Source organism: Chroicocephalus ridibundus, chromosome 1 (genome assembly GCF_963924245.1).
Source record: "Chroicocephalus ridibundus chromosome 1, bChrRid1.1, whole genome shotgun sequence".
Classification (NCBI taxonomy): domain Eukaryota; kingdom Metazoa; phylum Chordata; class Aves; order Charadriiformes; family Laridae; genus Chroicocephalus; species Chroicocephalus ridibundus.
Window position 1 is genome coordinate 169002699 of NC_086284.1, and position 23301 is coordinate 169025999.

At 37.8% G+C, this 23301-nt stretch overlaps 2 protein-coding genes across 8 annotated transcripts in view; one reads left to right on the plus strand and one right to left on the minus strand.

Annotated features, from left to right (window-relative positions):
* Positions 1-13788, minus strand: part of APAF1 (apoptotic peptidase activating factor 1) — a 37946-nt gene extending 24158 nt beyond the window's left edge. For 4 of the 5 annotated variants that reach the window (XR_010069458.1, XM_063322737.1, XM_063322735.1 and 1 more), the window contains exons 1-11: positions 13669-13780; positions 13055-13243; positions 11611-11752; positions 11161-11350; positions 10066-10263; positions 8847-9030; positions 5023-5135; positions 4371-4502; positions 3725-3963; positions 3009-3176; positions 2052-2183 (exon numbers count right to left, since the gene is read on the minus strand). Coding sequence is in view for 4 of the 5 variants with exons in the window: in XM_063322737.1 (XP_063178807.1) it covers positions 2052-2183; positions 3009-3176; positions 3725-3963; positions 4371-4502; positions 5023-5135; positions 8847-9030; positions 10066-10263; positions 11161-11350; positions 11611-11748 (1494 nt within the window). In the remaining variant the exon portion in view is untranslated. Of the gene's footprint in view, positions 1-2051; positions 2184-3008; positions 3177-3724; positions 3964-4370; positions 4503-5022; positions 5136-8846; positions 9031-10065; positions 10264-11160; positions 11351-11610; positions 11753-13054; positions 13244-13668 lie in introns of all 5 variants that reach the window. The other variant, XM_063322736.1, reaches the window with a different exon arrangement.
* Positions 13789-13920: 132 nt separating this feature from the next.
* IKBIP (IKBKB interacting protein) lies at positions 13921-23301 on the plus strand. Of its 3 annotated transcripts, XM_063322741.1 has the most exons (5): positions 13921-13994; positions 14038-14100; positions 15739-15963; positions 17610-17727; positions 18669-19685. In XM_063322741.1, the coding sequence occupies exons 3-5, from the start codon at positions 15773-15775 to the stop codon at positions 19497-19499; spliced, it is 1140 nt and encodes a 379-aa protein (XP_063178811.1). In that variant the 5' UTR covers positions 13921-13994; positions 14038-14100; positions 15739-15772; the 3' UTR covers positions 19500-19685. The 3 variants fall into 3 exon arrangements, with proteins under 3 accessions (XP_063178811.1, XP_063178812.1, XP_063178810.1); XM_063322742.1 differs by lacking the exon at positions 18669-19685 and adding an exon at positions 22249-23301 and having other exon boundaries at positions 13947-14100; XM_063322740.1 differs by having other exon boundaries at positions 13966-14100; positions 18669-19684.

The following is a 23301-nucleotide window of genomic DNA, read 5'->3' on the forward strand; positions in this document are numbered from 1 at the left end:
TGTAGCACGCAAAACCTGGTTTAAGATACAACTCTGATAAAGCTTCTTCTAGTCCAGTTTAGCAAAGATCACTCTGCTAACACTGATCTGTTGCTCTTCTTAACAGATGCTGAATTTGAATAAAAGCAAAAAATACTGCAGTTGCATTTAACTTAAAAATGAGAAAGCTACTTAAAAGGCAATCAGAAACAGAAAAAAGAATTATTAGAATAGAATATTTCAGTTGGAAGGGACCTACAACAATCATCTTGTCCAACTGCCTGACCACTTCAGGGCTCACCAAAAGCTAAAACATGTTATTAAGGGCATTGTTCAAGTGCCTCTCAAACACTGATAGGGATGGGACATCAACAAGCCTGTTCCAGTGTTTGACCACCCTCTCGGTAATTACAGAAATGCTTCCTAATGCCCGGTCTAAACCTCCCCGGTGCAGCTCTGCACAATTCCCACCACTCCTATCACTGGATCTCAGGGAGAAGACTTCAGCACCTCCCTCTCCACTTGCCCTCCCGAGGGAGCTGTAGAGAGCAATGAGGTCGCCCCTCAGCCTCCTTTTCTCCAACCTAGACAAGCCCAAAGTCCTTAACCGCTCCTCATAGGACATACCCTCCAGCCCTTTCACCAGCTTAGTTGCCCTCCTCTGGACACATTCAAGGACATCCACATCATTCCAAAATTGTGGGGCTCAGAACTGCACATAGTACTCAAGGTGAGGCCACACCAACGCTGAACACAGCAGGATAATCACCTCTTTTGACCAGCTGGTTACACCGTGTTTGATGCACCCCAGGATGCTGTTTGCCCTCTGGGCTGCCAGGGCACACTGCTGACTCAAATTGAGCCTGCTGTCAACCAGCATCCCCAGTTCTGCAGGGCTGCTCTCCAGCCACTCCTCTCCCAATTTATAATTGTGCTCAGCGCTACTCTGTCCTAGGTGCAGGATCCAGCATTTGGACTTGTTAAATTTCATTCCATTAATCATCGCCCAATGATCAAATCTATTTAGAACCCTCTACAAGGCCTCTTCTCCCACAAGAGAGTCAACAGCACCTCCCAGTTTGGTATCATCAGCAAACTTGCTAATGGTGCATTGAAATCCTGCATCCATATCATTGATAAATTGAAATATGAATCCATATCATTGATATTGAACAGAACTAGCCCTAGAATTGAACCCTGCGGAATACTGCTGGTGACTGGTCGACAGTCAGTTGTAGCCCCATTCGCTACAACCCTTTGAGCTCTGCCGTTTAGCCAGTTCTTCACCCAGCACATCGTCTACCTGCTCATCTCACAGTTGGCCCATCTCAAAAAGAGGTTCAATTCTAAATGTTTGAGTACATGTGAAACAAAGCAATTAACAACCAGGACCCAATGCTATTCAAGGCAAGAACTCTGAAGACATTCAACTGAAACTACTAAAGTATTAATCTTGCTGCATGATTTGCATCTTATACTAGCTCAGTACCTAAAGAACAGTAGGTAGCAAAAAAACCTGCAATTGTTTTAAGGTGCTAAGGCAATCCTGGGAACAAGAAATTTGCCCATCTAACTCTTCATAGATTTTTTTTATAGCTGTTGAAATCTGGTAACACAGAGAATGGACTTTTACACACAAATCAGTATGTCATAAGAGGAAAAAACTAACAAGAATTCTGTAGAAAAAAGTAACTAATCTAATCAAATTTTCTGAAGAAATCAATTTATTTGTATTATACAATAAAGCGAGCCTGGTTTTTCAAAAAGGTTTAGAGAAGATTTCTTATCAAAGGTTCTTCAAAAGAAAAATAAAAACACAAGCTATTACGATACAAAATAAGAAATCTTCTCAAGAATTGGTTGAAAAGACAAGACACAAAGGATAGAAATTAAGCAGTTTTCATAACAGACAGTGATTAGCAGTGGAGTTCCTAAAGGACTCTATGTTGAGTGTTTACCTATCTGCACAAAAGCCTGGGAGAAGAGAGGTTCAAGTGGGAAAAAGCCTGGGGGGAAAGATAGCCGTAAGGGTGGGTCAAGAAAAGAAACAGAGAACACTGGTCAGAACTCACCTTCTGCATGTTGGCACCAGCCATGTGATACGCTAGAAAGTTATACCAGTACATGCAATCCTCTTGAGATGGAACAGGTGTATTAAGTTTGTAATATTTCTTGTACTGATTTACTATGTTTTTATGTAGCTCCTGCAATGTGAATCAAAACACGCTTTCAGTTAATACTATACCAAGGTACGGATTGGTTTCGGTATTGAGGAATTATTATTAATATTGTATTGTATATAGTATTGAGGAATAATATTATTATTATTTCTCAATCATAATACGTCAACAAATGAACCAAGAAAAGCTTACGTTCTAGAACTGCACATTTAACCTAATTTATTGCTTAAGACTTCTCCAGAAACATTCTCTGGATATTAAAAGACAGAAAAGCAAGCTGTTAACCTTCGTTCTTAGGTTGAGAAGAGCTATCAAATCAGTTTGCACATTAGGTGTGGGTAGCCAACAAAAAAAAGACCTTTACATATGTCTAAAAACTTGCCTTTTATTCATATCTACTCTTTCTGCCTTGTCCTTCGGAACTGATAAATTTATTTGGCCCAACATATAGGTCCTCTCCCTGCAAGACTGGCTTTAAATTGAAGAAAAGGTGTAAAAAGCACTTCTCTGAATTAAAAAAGAAACTTCCTATTCTGGTAGGGTCTTGATGCCTTTGGAAACATCAGTAGAACATTCCATCTCCTGCTGGAAATGTCTTTGACAGAGAAATAATGGATATAGAATCTTCTCTCAGTTTAGTTTCTTAGCTCCAAATGGAGTCATCATGAAATCACTGCACAGTTTCAAGTCGAAAATAAACGTTTTTAATTAGTCAGCATTAAGTTTAACTGCATTGTGGACCTATTCTATGAAGCTACTCTGGATACCATTTAACAAAGGAACATTTTCTGAAGAATGCCCAGCTTTGGAGAGCAAAGTTAAAAGCGAGTAAATTAGTCAATACCCTACCTGAAGCTGGTTGCGATTCTTCTCTGTAAGAAAGTCAAGTTGAAGATCATGTAAATAATAATGGAATGACTTCCCATTACGATCACAGAACAGCAGCGATTTGTTAACAAATTCCTGTAGTATATCTTCAACTTCTTCAGTTTCCATATCCCAAAGAATACAGAGAACCTAGAAAAGCACATTAAGACAGAAAAGAATCAGAACTAAGGGGTAATATGACTTCTGTGAATATCATAAGAGGCTACCAATTAAGTGACAACAAAACACATGGTAACAAATATAGACATATTACAAATGGTAATAAATTCAGTAAGTTACCAATTCTTCCATATCAGGACAGATAATACACGTTATCCCATCTTTTGTCTATTTGTGCTAATTTATGGTGATGATATCTTTTTCTTAAAGGAGACAAATTTCACATAACAGTTTTTAAGCCTTCAGAGAGCTCAATTACAATCTAATTAAAGAGCTATATGCAGAATGCATATTAAACTAACATTATGAATACATTTATTCAGTTTCACTGAACTTTTTAGTTTCACTACTGACAATAAAATTCATGATACAATAATGCACCAGACCTACCCAATCTAGCAATTACTATTAAGTTACATGCACAAGTTATATACAACAATTATAAATTTTATTAATTCTTTAAAGTTATTGTTTGTATCTCACTAAAAATTATTATATTTATGCATTGCTGTTATTACCTTAGTAGGTACTTTAACATCTTTTGGGAGGATAGAGAGGTCTTTATAGTAGTCTTTATAATTGTCATTCAGTTGCTCAACGCTTATGGACATTGCTTCATCAAGGGCTTCATAATCATAAGAAGAAGATTTTCTTATTCTTTTAAATTGCTTATTCTGCAGCTGTTTGAGATAGTATTCCCAACGACTAGGGAAGTCTCGTAACAATGCACCTATCAAGGATATCACAAGAGGAGAACCTGAAGGAAAAGATTAAATTAATCTTAGAGGTTTTCAAGGAACACAATCCAATAGTTTAGCCAAGTGGTTGAATACATCAGGTAAATTTCTCACTACATTGATTAAATCCTTGAGGTGCGGAGAACAGACAAACAAAACATCTCATTCACGTAGACACCTGCAAACTCACCAAATTTAAGTGTAATAGGGGGCAGGAGGAAGATACGCTGAAAAAAACTACTTGAAAATCAACATGAGACTTCTATTTAGTTTGAAAAAAAACAAAAAGCATTTAACAAACACTTGTGTTTTACTTAAGGTATACAGTATTAAAGAACGTTCCTTCCTCTATCTGCAAGTCAAAAACCTAGAAGAAAAAAAAAATACAGTGAGTGGTAAATGGTATGTTAAAGAGCGGCAAGTATACCTTTGCATTCCCTTACAAGACAGTTAGCTTGTTCTGGCAGTTCTGATATTTTCATGTTCACAAATAGGGATAAAATCTCCAGTCCTTTCTCATGTGCTAGTCCACTTTCCACATGAACCTCATATTTATTGCCTAGACATAAAAACATGGAAAAAAATTAAAAGAATGTAAAAAATCTTATGTAAATTGAGAGTATTTTCCACACAAAACCTGGAGCAAAGGATCTGGCTCATAATTTTATGCATAGTATTTTAAATTCTTAATACTAAGAAGAGTGCAAATTCTACTTATCAGAATCAAGTTTACATTAAAGAGACAAAAAATTAAATTATGATCTAATAATTAAAAATGCATTATGGGCACTTCATACTGGTGAATGCTTAATAGTGTAGAGATAATCACTCTAACAGCAGCAGTGTCACACAGGTTAATTTATTTTGTTGAGAATCATTGCACTCTTCAAAGTAGACATATAACTTTCAGGATAACACATAACATTTATTTCATGAAGAGCATAAAGAGCTAAAACTTCGTCTCTTGTGCAGAAGTTGATAGTCATAGATGCTATCAGATTCTTTTAAAAGTTCACGAGAACGAACTGCATACGTATACACACATAATCTGTGGTTCAGGAGAGGAAACTGTTCCTTACCAGCCACAGCATCGGTTACACTCCTGTCCCTGCTGGTGATAAGAACCTGACATTGATTATCAAATGCTTTTAATACCCAGGAATCCCAAATGTCGTCCAGGATCAAAAGAGATCTAGTGCAAGAAGAAATATTACAGATCAACTATTAGTCCTGAAGTACCGCATTTTATTTTAATAATGAAACATTTTCAGAATTCACAATGTATCACTACATAATTTTTGTATTAATATGTAACATACCTTAAGAGAGCATTAAACACAGTGCAAGAAAGCTGAATGCAAGTATCTCAAAAAAATGTTTTTACCATTTATTGCTTTATAGCTACAATTGAAGCATAAACAATAACATTTTCAGAAATGTTTCCACTAGTAGATGCCAGGTAAAACAGAAATGTTTACTCTGTTTTCATGTCATCAGATACTGTAAGTGAAGAAAAACGTTGTATAGGACTAGATAAAAACTCTGCTTGACACAGGTTACTGATAAGCTTTGTGGGAGAAACCAATTCAGTTTCCTTTTGACTCAAGAGTTCTCAGTTTTGTTCTTGTATCTTCAGATACGATTCCTCTTATGAAGGAATTGTCTTGGATAATGAAATTTTTTTTTTACATAATATTTTATAGTGACTACATATTCAAATCCTATGGCTAGTTATGTTCGTAGGTTACTACATGGAATCTCATCAGAATAATGTAAAGTAGACCTCCCTACACCTGCCCATGTCTGACAAAGAAGTTACTGAAAACTGTTTGTAAAAGGTTGATTCCAAGGGAGTAAGAAGTCAAAAAGACTGGCTGGCAAGTAGATTTATGAAAAGAAGTACCAGTTATTTGCATTCTGTGTCGTTTGCGAAGGAAAGTAAGTTACTGAAACCGAATACTGCAAATTGTTTATATTTACTGTCCTTTTTTTTTTTTTAAAGGGATGGAGTTTTCAACTACACTAGTCATTGGCTAAATTGTCCAATTCCCACTGAAGCATGCCAAGACTTCTGCATTTTTCTTCAGCTAAATGACACCTGTGCCATCAATGCTTATAAGGATGTTATCCTTCTTAACAAGTGCATACACATTACACCACATTTTCAAAGTTGCATGTAAGTCTCAGATACCCATGTCCCATTTTTATAAAATTGCTCTATTAACACCCTTTACAAGAATACTATCATAGCCATAAATGACTAATTTTGTGGTACTTTCACACTTGAAAATATGCTGGGCAGCATGAATTACAGCCTGATTTTATATTTTTAATTAATCTGAGAGCTTCAAAGTTCTCCCAGTCTTTTGGTACTAGTGATTTTCTTCCCCAACCACACCAACAAATCTTAAATCCTAATTAAGACTGTAAAGAAAACCCAAAAGAAACCAAAAAACCAAAAAAAAATACTACTAAACCCTGTGATAACAATCACAAGTCTGAAATTTCTTAAAGAATATCATAGCTTCAGTTTCTTCAACCATAATACAATAAAACACAGTGATATTTTGCTCAGAAAGTTTTCATTTGACTAATACTTTAATCCCAAGAAATGCACTGGATTCACAATCTGAAGCCAGAAATAGCTGAAGTGACTTTTGGGCACCAAAGAGAATTCTAGTGCAGATCAAGCTCCACAAGCCACAGAACTAGTGAAGCTTAGTTTCCAGTACACTTGCAGCCTGTGAACCTCCCTCCAGTTCGTTCCCCTCTGCCTCCTCTCATCCCCACTATGATTTCCCAGATAACCCATCATCAGCAACACGTTCAGTTTGTTCTTACCACATTCTCACATATACCTAACTGGGAAGGATGGAGCACGGGCCTGTTCCCAGCTCACGGCCGGTTAGCAACGCAACAAAGTGTGCTTCCCTTCAATTCATTCTGTATACACCTTTTCACCACTGAAAGCACCTACTTGTATTTCTCTTCTTTATCCGACTGTCAACTTTTCATAAACTTACAGAATTTTCAAAGATACGAAGTTCCTACCTTTAGAATCAATTTCAGCAATATGATCAAAGTGGTTAGGATAGAGGAGAGAAGGGAAAGGATAAACAGGACTAAGATGAACAGTGTGATCACAATAACATAGTTTCGTAATGGTGAAAAGAAGTCAGACTAGAAAAGTTTTATAATCAATTCTTGTACCTTCTCCTTGAGGTGCAGTCATTCTCTGCAATACTCCTATTTAATATTCATTACTTTATCTTGAAACAGATTAACAAACATTGCCAGGTGAACTGCACCCTACATGCTATCTGGCAGTCTATAAAGACGACACTGTCACAGCTGGCACTGAAACATCCTCAAATAAAAACAAGTGCCTAACTGTTTCCAAAGCTGGCATTTTCTCCTTTCCACTTAGTTTCCTCATATACAGGAGCTTTTTGACAAAACACAGTTAAGTACCTCTCAAATGAGTCACTTTGTGCACTACAAACACTATCAACCATGTTAGGCTGTCATGTTACTTGGCTATACAGTAGTTGCCAACTTCTGGAACATTTCATGATGCCATAGGGATACATCTTACAAGAAAATAGCACACAGTTCTCCCTTCTACTTGGAAGGGACTGTAATGTTGTGCATGAATTAAACTTCCAAATTCTTCTGTATCAAAGAGCTTGGTTTTGTTAACGAACAAAAACTAACAGGAATTGTGTCAAAAGCTAACAAGAATTGTTTCAATGAAGATAACCACTTGTTGAAAGTGTCCTGTTTGCACTTTTCATACAAGACTTCCACAAAAAATGAAAGATTTCTTGTGGAAGACCTGGCAGTGTTTTTCAAATCCTTTCTTCACAAGATTACTTTTTTCCCTGTACAAAAATGCCAGTATTCTTCTACTCTATGTCATCTATAAAGATCACAAGATTGGAGTATTATTACTGAGATATCTCACTCAGGTGCAGGCTAGTTTAGTTTAGCACAAATTTTCCCAGAGGGTAATGAAATCCTCAACAAACAAAAACTATTGCTCAAAGATGAAAAAAGCTGTGCAGTGGCTGAGACGCTGCTTGATTAAATCGAGTCACTTTTCCTGAAGTTTGAAAACAACTGGTTTCTTGGCAATAATTGATCATATCATGAAAACCTGCTTTCGCTGTGATAACTGTAGACATCAGCTGTTCTGGAAAGGAAAAATTTTCAGCAGTGATACACACCCTTGTTACTGCTGTATGATCCTCACACATCAGTGAAGCGTTCTATGTACACAATGAGAACACTGAAAGTTAGAGCAATTCTTACTTCCAACTGTTCGTTTTCAACCTTCATTATTCAACTACTAATAATTTTTCAAGCAACTGTGACTCCTGCACAGCTGGTTAACATATTTTGTTAGCAGAAGCCTTATTAGCCTACTAAACATATTCATATCCAGGACAAGCCTACAATGTAACCCTTCAGTTACCCCATTAAAAGACTCACACATCTAAACAGGGACAGTTATACTATATATATTATGCATCTGCCTCTAGCATTTATTTACCCTTCAGCTTTTGTACACTTAGCTGAACTTACTTATTCTTTTATCATATGCAAGTCAGTAATTCAGAAAATTTTAACGGGAACCCCCACACAAGAATTAAAATTCTAGAAGTATTGTCAGCTTCACCTTGAATAACACTTCCTAATTAGCTACAGTAAAACAGAAAAAGGGAAAGCAAAAAGTGGAAGAGTTAGGAAGTTGGGTTTTTAAAAAAAAAAAAAAAAACAAACCAAACAACAAACCACACCACAGAGACATGTAACCACAACACAGACACCTAGATGATTCGACCAAAGTTACTCTGTAAAGTTTTATCAGTTAAAGACTAGTGTTTCATTTTACTGACATCACCTGGGATATTTGCGTAGCATCAGCAAACGAAGACGATCTTTAGCTTCTTCAATGTTAAGTGGTGGCCTTTGTGAAAGAGTAGAGTCATGTTCTAATCTACTACAGAGATTTTGAAGTTTTATTAGGAGCCCTGCTTTGTCCTGTTTTCCAACAGAGATCCAGTGAACTCCTCCTGGAAAGTAATCTAACAAGAAATGCAGTGTTAGTTGTGCTATACATTTAAAATCAGACATATTAAAGAGCAGCTTACAATAGCAATCAATGACTCAATTTCAATTAAAATATAGAACTCTAGAGTCTATTGCAAGCCAAACTTGCAACTCTACCATTAACAGAGAAGGATAGTTCTACAAGACCACTACTTTTCATTTTTAAAGGAACAGGCTCTGTAGAGCAAGTTCCCCCACAGAATTCACACTGACGCTGATGCTGTCATCCCTCCTCTCTACATGCCGTCCTGCCTGTCCCTTGGCAACCCTTTCTACATCCATATTCCTGCTAGTCTAACTTCGCATTTACTTTTTTCCACCCTGTTCTACTGCAGGAGTTCAAGGTCTGGGATGTGAAAATTATTGCAAGACAGTGAACGTGAAAGCATCTAGAAGCCCCAGCTGCAGCAGAGGATCCTGTATCTATCCCTACATCACGTTTTCTAATGCCCGAGTCCCACTTTTTCCTCCAAGAGTCCTATGCAGGGCAAAAAAAAAAAAATCATTAAACGATTTCATTTATGATCTGCTTTAAGTTAAAGTGATACTAGTGTAATCACTCCACAAATGCTCGCCATTATCAAAATATATGCAAAAGTTAGAGGAAGATTTTTTTCTTCTTCTAACTCACAAGGGGAAGAGTCTGAGGACTTAACAAGCAATGACCAAAAAGAATAAAAACGAAATATTATTATTTTGCACAAAGAGAAATAACAATTTCAAGTTAATTAAGGATGTATCTATTCTCATAAACCAAAGCAGATTCCAAGGTGAAAAGCTACTCAGAATCTTTTCTTATTAATTAGTAAAATATTTAGTGGTCCTAGAGCACTAAACGTTATGAAAGTTGTTAAGTTGCAAGCAAATATTTCAGAAGCACTTAAGGAACTTAGAAATCTAAATCTTAAACTACTTTCAGATGACATAAGATACTTCACCGTATATATCCGATGTGCATATACATGTATTAATTTTATAAAAATACAGATTTTTTTTTTTTCTAAAATTACCTTCCAAGAGCTGATGATCCCTTAAAGCTTCTGCTGTTAAAACAGTCTTCCCACAGCCTGCCATTCCATAAACTGTGACCCAGCCTGGATCATTTCCCAAGCAGCACAGTTTCTGTTTAATAGCATCTACTAGTTTTGGCCGAGTGACAAAAACAACCGGTCTCTGTGGTACACCTCCTTCACAGAGAATTGTCTTAACTAAAGTTAAAAACAAGATACATGAAAATAAAAATTAAATTAAAGATGTGATGCATCTTGAAACCAAACCAAACAGCTCCCCACCCCATCCCAAATAACTAGTGGGCTTTCTCCCCCAACTCATGTCCCATACAAATGCTCTAAAAACTACTGAACTCACAACACCAAATACTGAAAAAAATATTGTTTTTTAGAAATAAGTTACTTAGCAGGTAACTAGCCTCCCACCTGCAATAGTGTCCCAGTTAATAACTACATTTTATGCCAGCTAGTTACATCAATCCCTAGAAGTAAAAAGATAATTAACAACTCCAGTAGAAACCGTGGCAAACAGACATAGGTGCTCAACGTTACTATATTCAACTGACAAGTCACTTTCTCAACCAGAAGTTACCGCCCTGTGGATGCGGCAGAAAAGAAAGCATGCTGTTAAGGCTTTTACTATTGGAATGTAGGCTGAGAGATTACAGATTACTCTTCAAGAGAGATGTCAGAATTTTGGAGGCTACAATTTTTTTTTACATTAGAGTCAGCTTCTTTAATATATACAAGACAAGAGTCTTGTAATATATGTAAGTCAAGAGTCTTTCTTTCATGTACAACAAAAATGTTACAATTTCGAGAAAACTGTGAGAGCTTCAGGTGTCCTGTCTTTTAAAATAAACATTACTAAATATGAAGATTTTCAGGATGACCTATGGAAGTCGTAACTGTTGTAACTCTCCTGCTGTATTAAATTATGAAATACAGAAATACTGACTACACTACTAAAATAAGCAAATGCACCAACTACTCCTTTTTCACTGGAACAGGTATTATAGATAGTCAATTAGTAAGGAATAAAAAATACAACTTGTCTTTACTTTCAAGCATAGGGATTGCTGTAGTTATACTGACCATATGAAGTCATTCCATCCATTGAACTTTTTCCATTACCAGAGGAGATGGCAGGGATGCCGTCCTGAAGAAGCGCAGCAAGATCTCTGTACCCTTCATGAAGTAGTGCATTATAAAAGGATCTATATGAATTATTATCTTTTTCAAGAATAATGTTTATTAGCATAGCTGCTCGCTCCTTCTGTGTATTCTAGAAAAAAAAAATCGAAAGAAATGTTATGAAAAACTAAGGGACCTTAGAAATTATCTGATTATCACTCTGTCAATTATAGACTGTTCATCACCTTCAACTGTGTAACAGCTTTCAACTTGACTCAACTGCAGGCTAGACATATGCTTACAAATTTGCTGAATCCAGCAACGAGATAGACAGAAAGTATTATTTTTAAAAAGAATGATAAAACATGTGAACAGACTAGGAAGATAAAAAACAGTGAGAGACAATTCTACCTGTTGTTTCACTTTCTCCTCCTCCTGTAATGTCAGTACTTCATCAGAAATCATACGATCCATAATATAAGAGGTCTTGATGTCTCTTTCCAATGCTTGGCGATTCATAAGTAAACAATTTCTACTCTTCGCATCCATATTTCTTCAGCGTTTAAAAAAAAGTCAAGGCAGAATCAAAACATAACTTAAAAGTACAAGGAACTGAGTTTTAAAATAGTTTATAAATTTTGGTTTTAAAGTCAGAAAAAGTAGCAGAGCAGCTGCATTAGTGGAAAATACAATGAAGTTTCAGGCAAGTTCATATTATAAACTGCAGAAAGCTAAAAAATTTAGTGGTTTGGGTTTTTTGGGGGTTTTTTTTGGTTTTTTTTGGTTTTGGTTTTTTTTTTACTTTCTGTCTTGATAAGGAGACTTTCATACTACTGTTTTATGAGTTTAATTACACTGTTTATGACCCACAAATCCAGCTTGGCTGGACAGTACAGTAGCATCAAGAAAACACTGGGAAAATCTAATATCATTCCTTTTCAACAGAGTAAAAAAAGGCACATTGTCAACTATTCAGTTGTATTAGTTCACAAGCTGCTGTGAATATGAATAGTATTCTTGGAATATTATTTAGATACCATATACTATTGTGTTTAATAAAGACATCCAGCTGAGCATTATTACAATTAATCTGATCACGTTATTTCTCCAATTGCTCCACTTGGAGGCATATAAAGCAGGTATAAAAAGAATTTAAATCTTTAACAACTAATTAGCCTCACAGTAAAACTCTTGTGGTCACTACATGAAAAAAAAGTCTGAGTCCTTTTCCACATTTCTATGAATTTATGTTTACAAACACTTGCGGAACTAAAGAATCACAGTCTGTGCAAGCTTCTCATACCAAATGTCTCTATGAAAAGGTCTTTTCCCCTCCCACTACATCCCTCAATTTTTTTAAGTCCTTGAATCATGTGACTGGGACAACAGATGAGAAAGAGGACTGGTCTCATGGCTGACAGCACCGGGCAGAATTACAATAAAAAATAAACTTCCTGTGTACCAAATCTCATGAGATAAACTCGATATTGTCTCTAAGTCCAAGACTCCGCACAAGTACACTCAGATCCCAACGCAGGATGGAACACCCAACACTGCCAACGACTGATCTGCATCTTCCTTTGTCAGCATCAACCATCACACAACCATAAGCATCACACAACCATAAGTTTGCATTCTTCCTCTATGTCATTAAAAAAAAAAAAAAAATATTGCCTGAAGACAAAAGAAGGTGAAAACTATTGCCTACCACGTATAAGTTTCCGAATACTGATCAGCTGCCCCTGAGAGTCCCTAATGATCAAAACGATCTCTCCAATCACACTCCTGTGCAAGGATCAAAGGCTCCATAGGCAATAGCAAGCTCCTCCACAGAGCAGCCTGCAGAAATGCTCACCTTTTCCTTCACTCCTTCAGGAGCCCGGTAGATGCAGAACAGCTGCCTTTGGGTGAACCCGCGATGGTAGTGCCTCTTCCGCCGTGCTGACAGAATCTCCTATTTTCACTGGAAATTACGTGGGTTAGAAAGTCTTTCACCCCACCTTTACTCCACCGCACGGCTTAGGAAAGGGGACGTGAAAGCTGCCTAGCCGCAAAACGTCCAGGTAAAGAAAAAAAAATAGTAATAACCAATCCACACATGAAGCAAACACATAAAGCAAGCACCCCGCAAACGCACAAAACAAAGGGGTTACCTCACACCCAGACACGCCTCACCGCAGCGGCCCTTTCCAGCTGCGGGGAGAACGAAACAGAAACCGGAGCGCTCAGACCAGCCGCCCGCCACCGCCCCACGCCCCACCCCGCCGGGCCGGGGGGCTCTGCCCGGCCACCTCCGCCATTTCCCCCCCGAGGCGGGGGCCGCCGAGCTGCCTCCTCAGCAGACAGCCCCAGAGCCGCGGGCTGGAGCCAGCCTCGGGGGCGCCACGGGGAAACCGCCCGGGCACGGACCTTCCTCGCCTCGCCCAGTCCCGTCCCTTCCCCCCTTCCCTCTCCGCCACCGCCGCTCACCCGCCGGGCAGCGCGGGGCCGTCAGGAGCCGCCGGCAACAAGTTCTCGCCTCGCCCTGAAGAGAAGCCGCTACCGCGGCACCGGGGAAGCAGCGCACCGCCGGCACTTCCTCCTTCCGGCCCCCAGGGGTGGGAGAAGGGCCGGGCCGGCCCGCTGCCGTCCCTGCCGGCCTCCGGCAGCCCGGCCCCCACCGAACAAAGCCCGGCGCTCCCGCGCCGGCGCGAAGGCTCGGCCGCCTTGGCGGAGCGGCGGCAGCACTAGCGCCTGACGTGGCGCGGCAGAGGCTGAGGGAGCGGCGGCCAACGGCTGCAACGGGCGCGGCAGAGGCTGAGGGAAAGGCGGCTAACGGCTGCAACGGGCGCGGCAGAGGCTGAGGGAAAGGCGGCTAACGGCTGCAGCGGGCGCGGCGCCAGGCGGTGGCCCCGGCCAGAGGTGGGGCCCCAGGACGTGTCAGCGTGGCAACGGCCCTCCCCGCCTTCCCGATAAGGGTGCCCCGGCGGAGGAGCGCGGCAGCGGCCGGAGGGGGTACCGGCCTGCCGAGGGAGGAAGGGAGCGAGCGGGCAAAGCGGCCCGAAGTACTGGGGGGAGTCGGTGGCGCCACGGGCGGTCGCTGGAGCGGCAGGGCCGCGGGAGGCGGCCGGGGCTGGGTGGCGTCCCGCAGGCCCGCTCCTGGGCTGGGGGAGTTTCCTGCGGGCGGAGGGTGTGTGGAAGCGCCCTGGAGGGGAGGGGGCGGCCTGTCACTTTCGGTGCCCCGGGCCGAGCGCAGGCAGGGCTGGGGCAGGGGAAAAAGCGGGGCAAGGAAGGGGCTGGGGAGCTTGAGACGGTCTCTGTGGGGAGCTGCGGGTCGTTCCTCTGCCCTGCCCGGCGCTCTGAAGTTATCTTTGTTAAAGCCGAGTTGTTGGTCCTGTATTAAACTGTTTCCCTAACTACCGTTCAGATATCTCTTATTTTTTTTTAATTATTTTAACTTCATAATATGTGCTCTCAATCATAAAGGTGTTTAAAAGTTACAAAGTATCATTGTTCCTATTTTTTTGGGAGAGCAAGAGATGGTTTTTTCCTACATGTTTCAAACTCCGAGCACACTTCCTAGAACTGTGATTCACAAACAGCTCTAAGCTTTCATACCGTGCCTTTTACATGTGTATGAGACTATGTAACTGTCTGTAATACTTAAATATTTATATTTTGACATGTGACTAAGCAATCCTGCAAAATTATCCAGAAGGAAGCACAGCATTTTTGTCTCAAATTATGCTAAACTGAATCCACCAAGGATCTAATCTATTTTGAGCAGCATGGTGGAACATTTTAGCCTTGAAAATTCCACTCTGTACTTCCACTTGGTTAGAATATGAGTTTTTGTATTCTTCGAAACTGGAGATTCATATTGCCTGAATTTATTTGGATCTTAATTTCAACAAAGTGGAAGGTATAGCTTTTCTTTTATCTAGATGCATTATTTCATTAATCTTCTGTATTTTTCTATTAATGGCTTTCTATCAGCTGATGTCTGTGGTTTTACAGATGGCATGAAATCATTACAACAGAACTATTTCTAAAGTAAAGCTTGATTTGCAATACCATTTTTAAAAATGAGAAAATTAATTTTCCCCTTTAATGTGGAGTAGGTAATTTATTTTTTTAAAAAAAATCTACAAGTAAAACAGGATAGTGAAATCCTGATGAAATTGTGACAGTAATCAACTATATAAAGAAATATCATGCTTTCACTAGTGATTGAAAATATATCTTCAAAATTGCTTATTGTACAACAGATGAAATATTTCTGGAAAGGTGAAATTAGCTAATGTTTGAAAACTCAGTTCAGTTTGAAGGAAAAAATCAAAGCAGTGGTCTATGGTACGGAAAACAAAAATGTTCACAAAGCCTTATGAAAGTATTATGACACTTTACAAAAGTTCACATAACTAGCAAACACAGTCAGCACTGAAGGAAACATTTTGGGGGCTGTACTTGTGTAACTAAAGGGCAAAAGTTTGTATTTGGGGGTGCTTAGAAGTAACTAGTCCATTCTGTTTTGTCTTTTTGGTTGTTTTTTTTTCCTAGGTCTCTCTTTGCTTCTGCTTTTTAAAAACACAGAATGTCTGAAGTTAAGCAGAGGAAAAAAGATACTTCATCCAAGACCAGCGAGGGTTCACGAAAGGTTAAGAAGCACAGTAACTGTGGGAAGCTGGCAAGTCCCAGGACCAGCAATAATCGGAGTTCCTTTTGGATGGACTCACGAACAACCTTAAGCATATCTTCCCTTGCTGTTTGCCTGGTGCTGACCTGGTAGGTAACCCTCTGCAGTGTATTTAAATATTTTCTTTTGCATTCTATACAGTATCCAGTCACAGAATATGTGATTAGTTGCATTTGAATATAGTGTTTGGGTTAAATGCCTGTAGAAATTTGTTAAAGCTGGAAGGATCAAGAATACAATACCAATATTCACAAGTGTGGAAACATTGGTATAGAGTGAGGGATTATAGAAGCTCGGTCTGTTGTATCATGTTGAAAGTTTAAAAGGTGTCTTGCTCATGAATTGTAAATACCTGCTTTGGAGACTACATGTGACTGTGAAGGGCAACTTAATCTGACAATAAGTACAACAAGGCTCATTTGGCAAGTAATAAATAATTCAACAGTAGAAGTGCAGTAGCGTTTTCTGTAAATAATTTGCTTAGCAGTGTGGTAAAATGTTTATCAGGTGGAGTCTTCAAGTAAAGGGCAAATATATTTGTAAAAGATGTTTTAGAATGTCTTAGCATGTTAGCAGCATCAATACCTTAGTTCCATCAGCAACTGAGCTTCTGGCAGAAATTGTATGATGAAATTCTCGGAACTCTAGTGCAAGAAATCAGTCCAGATTATTGCACTCTAGACATCAGTCTGAAAATTGAGGTAAACTTTGCTCTTAACGTCCCTCAGATCTCATTATCTTAATCCTTGAGAAACAGAATGACAATAGTAGAGTAAAATGTTTTGATGCTTCTGCTTACTGTTTTATCTATTTATGTCTGTTTGCATGTATCTGTCTATAGCTAGCATTTTAGCTTTTATTGCCTAACTTTATCTGTAGAGACTGTCGTAGATCTTTTGAAACTTCTAATCGCTATTCAATATACTAATAAGTATCAGTTTATGAAAGCACAAGTATTTTAAATGAACTCTATTGTTCTAGTTAAATTGTTCTTACCACTGAGAGGACCCCTGCATAGTCTACAATAAACCTTGTTTTGGGATTAATAAACATCCAGCAAAATTCAGGGCTGTCTCATTTTCTTTTTAACTGTATAAAGTGCTTACAGTTCAGAAAGCTCCCAAATTCACAGTAGATGAATCTCGTATGTATATCAAGTACAGGATTGAGATCTCTACTGTCTGTTCAAAGCTAACATCATCTTAACAGTAGCTATACAAGCTTTGCCACAATGCATCGTGTGTTCTTGGGTGGTTACAATTAAACAACATTAGATTTCTTTCTAAATCCAAAGGCTTCTATGCATGATTTTGTGATGCTTTGCAAGGAAATACAAATTGGTTTTTTGTGGTTTTTTTTTTCCCCCACCAGTTAAATAATACTTGATCAATAAAATATATTGTGAGGCAATGCATTACAAGCGTGTAATGGCCTCCCTATGTCAGCAGTCTTATTGGACATTTTTCCTGTTTGGATGGCATACAATGTAAAAACAAAGCATATCTATGGATGCTTCCTTATTTTTCTACCTCTATTGAAAGATAACTCCAGTATGAAGCGAGATCAACTTCATGAAATCCTTTTTTTTTTTTTTTCCCCCTCTCATGTATTGATCTAGCAAATTCTGTGAACACAAATTCCGACAGTTACAGATTGCAGTGAATCAGGTCCAGGAACACTTAATTTATGCTAATTATGTAGTTATGTTTACTATTTATTTATTTGCAATTTGCAGGTTCTTATTTCAGCAGTCAAATAAATTTGCTAATATGGAAGAGAAGTACAGTTTCTTACAGCAAGAGGCTGAAAAATTCCTGGATGTGGAAAATAAAGTTAACTTAATTTCTGAAAAGGTAATCATTAACATCTTAATTGGATAAACTCTGATGAACATTTGACATTGTTTAACTTTGTTGTCATTTAGTTAAATTTAACTCAGTGTTTTAAAATAAATGTTCATAATGTGTTCTACTTGCCTGTGAATAGGCCTTTGGAGAATATTTCATGTGACGTAATGTGTCAATCCATACCATTGTTCAAGTGTGTGAATATAGTGGTTGTATCTCAGTATTAGTTTTTAGACACTAAACTATTTTTAAAAACTTACATGTATGCGCATTCTTTATTCTACCAGTAGTGCTCTCTGTATAATTCTAATATACATTGATTTGAAGAAAATTTACAGGCATTTTAATGTAGTAGATCTGTTGTAATAATATGAAAGACATAATTAAGTGATAGTAATATTTTTTCATTGCTATTTTATTTTCTTATCTATGCATGATATTTTCAAGTAGAAAACTTGGGCTGACTGCTGAATTATCCTCTATATCTTACAGATAACGATGGGAGTTCAGCATGGCTTATGCTAGTGCTGTTGTTTTAGCACTGATCTCATAATGATGTCATTTATACATGATGTAATTTGGATATTTATATACTACACTCCAGATTGCAAAATGTTGCATGGGATTTAGGTAGTGTGATATATTTTACCAGGAAAAAAAAAACAACAAAACCACCACTGTGGAAAATAAGGGATTGACAACAAAGAAAATGGCACGTAGTCTATAGAAATTCAACAACAAACATACCCATTTCTGTGACTTTTTCTTTCATACTAGGTTAATCAACAATATTTATAAGATGAAATATGAAAACAAATTATATAGGAGCTTTGTAACAAGTAAAGTGGCTCGTAAGGGACTTTTTCTCTGTTTAATAAAGGCAAGTGGTTTTCTAGTCTTATTTTTGTTAAGGAGACATTGGACGTTGTTTTGTGTTATAAATGCAGCTTGAGTCTTCTGAAAGCATCCTACAAGAAGCTGCCTCGTCTGTCTCTGGGATGACTGAGTTTGAGCAGGAAATATCTTCTCTTCATAACACCATAAATGATATTCAGAACAATGAACAGACTCTCTCTCTAAAGGTGCACAGCATTAATGAGAAGTTCCAAAATGTTACAAATTCCTGGAGAAGAAGCTTGGATGAAATGAACACAAACACTAGTAGTTTAAAATCTGAAGTGAAGTTTATACATACAGAAGTTACTTCCCAAATTAATGAAGTTGACCAAAGAATTAAATCCCTTTCAGAAAGAGTGAGAGATTTGGAAGACAGTACAGCCAGAAATATTAAAATACTAAAAAGGCAAGAAGATGATGAATTCTCTAGAATTGAACAAAAGTTGGACTTACACGCAAAGGCAGTTGAAAAACTAGAAGAAGAAAAGAATATTCTGGTAGCCAAGGACACAGACCTGAATCAGAAACTTGTGAACTATGAACCTAAGATCGAGGAGTGCAAGGCTCATTTGCCAACAATTGAAAATGCTATTCACTCTATTCTTAGATTAGCAAGTGAATTGCTAAGCGTGGAGAAAAAGATAGGGGACTTGACAACACAGCTACATACTGTGGAAAATGATATGTTGAAAACTGTCTCTGATACAACGGCGATGCAAAAGGTTCTTGAAAGCATACACTACAATGACAGCATGTTGAAAGTGCAAAATAAAATAACGGTTTTCGAAGAAGTAGTGCGTGACATAAAAGTATCTTCAGAAGCAAAAGAAATAACTTTAGAAAGTTGTAACTTAGAAAATGACCAGAATGGGGATAAGTGAATTTGGACTTAGGGTTTTCATTGATGACAGAGCACTTTATTTTAAGTAATGTAACTCCAACATACGTTAAGGGTAGCTGAAATATTGTCATAATTTAACTAGGCATTGGACTAGACTGAAAGAGGATAGAGAGCAAGAAATACTGTGTTGCAGGAGGCAAGGAGTATTTTCTTAAATAAATTAAGGATTATTTTCAGCTTATTTATTAAAAGATCATTTTTATTAAAATGGAATTTGAAGCAAAGTATTTAGATTTAAGGAAAAAAAAAAAGTCAAAACCAGAGCTGTTGGATTAAAATTTATATTTAGTTCTCACTACTTTGTTTTTTTATATTTTTACTTTTTGTATTATATTCCATGGACTTGTAATGCTTCTTATCTCTAGGCAGATATACATGTACCTTGCTTTTAATGTATTATATACCATAATGATGTTGTGCTCACGGTACAGAGTTCTCAATGTCAGAGTTGTTACTGGTATCTGCATATTTTATTACATGCCGGAAAGCACTAAGTACATTTTTTAACAGCTGAAGCTTAGATACAACAGCATTACAGAAAGCATCAGTAAAGTAGCCCTTACTGAGAACCTCGTCTGGTACCAGTGTTCATAAGCAGGGGCTTACATAGCAGCTGGTGTTATCTTTTATTTCTTAGACCTCACACAAATAGCCTTCTTCGACCTCATTTCCAAACTTTTCAGACTTCCTAAAATGACCGGCACAGCTTTGTTCTGCCATTGAAGTCTTTGGACTATATATAGACTGAAATTCTTAATTAACGGATATTCCTGTTATGTTCTTCTTCCATCATTTAATTTGCAAGTTTGGTGTGATCGGTCACTATCAGTTTGGGGTTGTGGGTTTTTTTTGTGGTTTTGTTTGTTTTGGTGCTGTTAGAAACAAGTTTTAACCTTTTCTTCTGTAGACTGTTCTCTGTTAGACATTACATGACGTGTCTGGTATTGCTTTGCATTCCAAAGGGAAAAATACTTAAGAGTGTTACTGACACTGTTTCCCAAAGTTTGGTGAAGTTTGCTTCAACAGCAATTAATGAAAGACATGGAGTTATGTACTTAGGGGCAGGGAATATCTAACATAGATCTGCTTACACCAGATATAGCACTACCTCATAGGCCTGATGGCTGTTCATTGAAATTTGGATCTCAGGACCACCATAAATTTGTGTCTACAGACTTATGCCTTGATAATTTCCAGTTCCTGATTTCTGAACTCAGGAAAGGAGATTGCTTAGTAAACAGTGTGAACCCATAATATTTATGACTTACTCAGGCTTAAGTTAAATTATTCTGGGTTTGTACACTCTTTTATCTAGAACTCTGCTGAAATCTTCAGTAAATGGTTAATGCTGCCTATTCAAGAAACTATTAAACCAGCATTTTTTAATGTTATGAAGTCTTATCAGTTTCATATAGATTTGTATCTGTTTACAGTCATATTCAATAAAAATATGTTGTAGTGGATTGCCCTGTCCTGCTGCATTATCTAATTCAAAATAAATTGGTCTTCCAGAAGAGAGTATGGAATAAATACTTTAGTGTTTAGTGGTCCATTAAGAAATACTATTCTATACGGAAACGTGTTTTAAATGTTTTTTCCAAGTATGTTTGTACTTCATGTATGTTTGGGGAAGGGTGACTCCATTAGCAGTGGTATGCTCCCCAATTTAATGTCTTTCATCAACGCTAACCTTACTGAAAGCTGAAGATACATGAGGTGGAACGGAAAATCCTCACTCATCCTTGAGGGCATTAACCACCACAATTCTGCACAACCTCAATTTTCATGGTTTTTTTTTAAGCTAACAGTTCTGTGCTAATGAGGAATGACCAACACTATCAAAAAGTTAAAAATACTTGTTTCTTTTGTGGTATTTTTACTAGTAGTGTCAAGAAAAGAATTAGTAACTTGAAACTAATCGTAACCTCTTGGAATGTGTTTGCCTGTTCGGTGTTTTTTTTCCTTTCCAAGTTCTACACTGACTTATTGGGGATTGAACAGGATAGTATCACTTAGATATCCTCCTTTCTTCCTCTCAAATTTGAAAACCAAGAACCAATCACTAAAAAAAAAAAACCCAAACAAAAAAAGTGAACTAACAAATTCAGCCAAAAATCTAACAGTGGCATGAGTGTTCCCTCATTAATGTAGCTTTGAGGGAGCCAGGCTGTTCAAGTACTGTTTTTCTGTGACGTATTTTGGTGGCTATTCAAACAAAAGGGAACCATGCCTAATTCCTTTGGCTTTTTCTTCTGTGAATGTCACATTCAAAATACGTATCACAGTTACCAAAATAAAGCCACATCAGTTAATTACGGTCTGTGATTTTTGGATAACAGAATTTTAAAGTAGGCATCTTTCTAAAATGTTTCTGAATACCTTTCAACATGGGTCTCTCTGGGTTGCGCAGGCTATAGGCTTAATACAAAACGTTCCATAAATAAGAAGAAAATTACATTTGATGACTTGCGTTTTCAGAGGTCATGCTGGAAAGTCATATAGCACCGTCCTGTAATTTTTGTAATAATACGAAAAAGTAGTAACATTTGAATTTGTTATATATTCTGAAAGGGAAAAAAAATGAAATTTTTGCTTGTGTTGCAACAGAAGTTTATTTCCTCAATTTCAATATCAGAACATGAAGATTTTTCATTAGAGTATAGCTTTAAAATTGATGCGAGTTGTTCAGCTAGAAATCTTGTCAAATATTTTTGTTTGTATCCCTCTAGTGTGAAAAGACTTGGAACTTGATGGAACAGGTGGAAGACCTTCAAATAATTCCTCACGTTCAACATCTGCAGGAAGATATTTATGCAATGAAAGCAAGGTCTAGCAGCATAATTAAAAACCAAGAACAACTGCGGAAGAATTTAACAGCTCTTTTTCATGCAGTTTCAAGTGTTGAAGAGAATGCAGCTTCTGTAGCAAAAAACACAACTTTGACGATTGTGACAGTAAAAACTGACATAAGGCGCATTTCAGGCCTAGTCTCAGATATGACTGCGCTGACAGATTCTTTGCAAACACTAGAAGACAGAGTAGAAAAAGGTGAAAAGAAGACAGTAAAAAATATAGGTGACCTGCTTACCAGTAGCATCGACCGAAGTACAAACCTACAAACCTTGGCATCCAGTAACGCAAGAAAAATTGAGCAAATTAGGACAGCGTTATCTGAGTTAAGGAGTGATTTTAACAAGCATTCCGATAGACTTTTGAATCTCGAAGGTGACAGAGCAAAAGTTCTGAAGACGGTTACATTTGCAAATGATTTAAAGCCCAAGATGTACAAACTTAAAAAGGATTCTGCCATTTTCGAGCCATTAATAAGTGACCTAACACTGAGAATAGGAAGATTAGTGGAGGATGTATTACGGCGGGAGAAGGAAATTGCTTTACTGAATGAGAAATTGGCCAATCTAACAAGAGTTCAAACTGAGAGCAAAGATACGAAGGATGAAATAACCAAGATTTCCGACATGAACTGATCACTGTGAAAAGTCACTGCCTAAAGAACAGTAGTGTTTGAGGAGCGTTAACTCCACCATGTGTAGTACTGAGGAGAAAGAATGTATTTAAAGGCTTCATTTAGAAGCACATGAAACTTGAGATTTGTGCACTGCCTTTGAAAAGCACAGAAAAAAGTCATTGATTTCAAGGGACAAGCTATAACATGAGCAAAAAACGTGTCTCTGTGTATGTGGGTTTTTTTTCTAAAGGACAACAGATGCTATATTTAATAAATTGTTTGTTTTGTACAATAAAAGAGTGTTAAAGCATAAAAT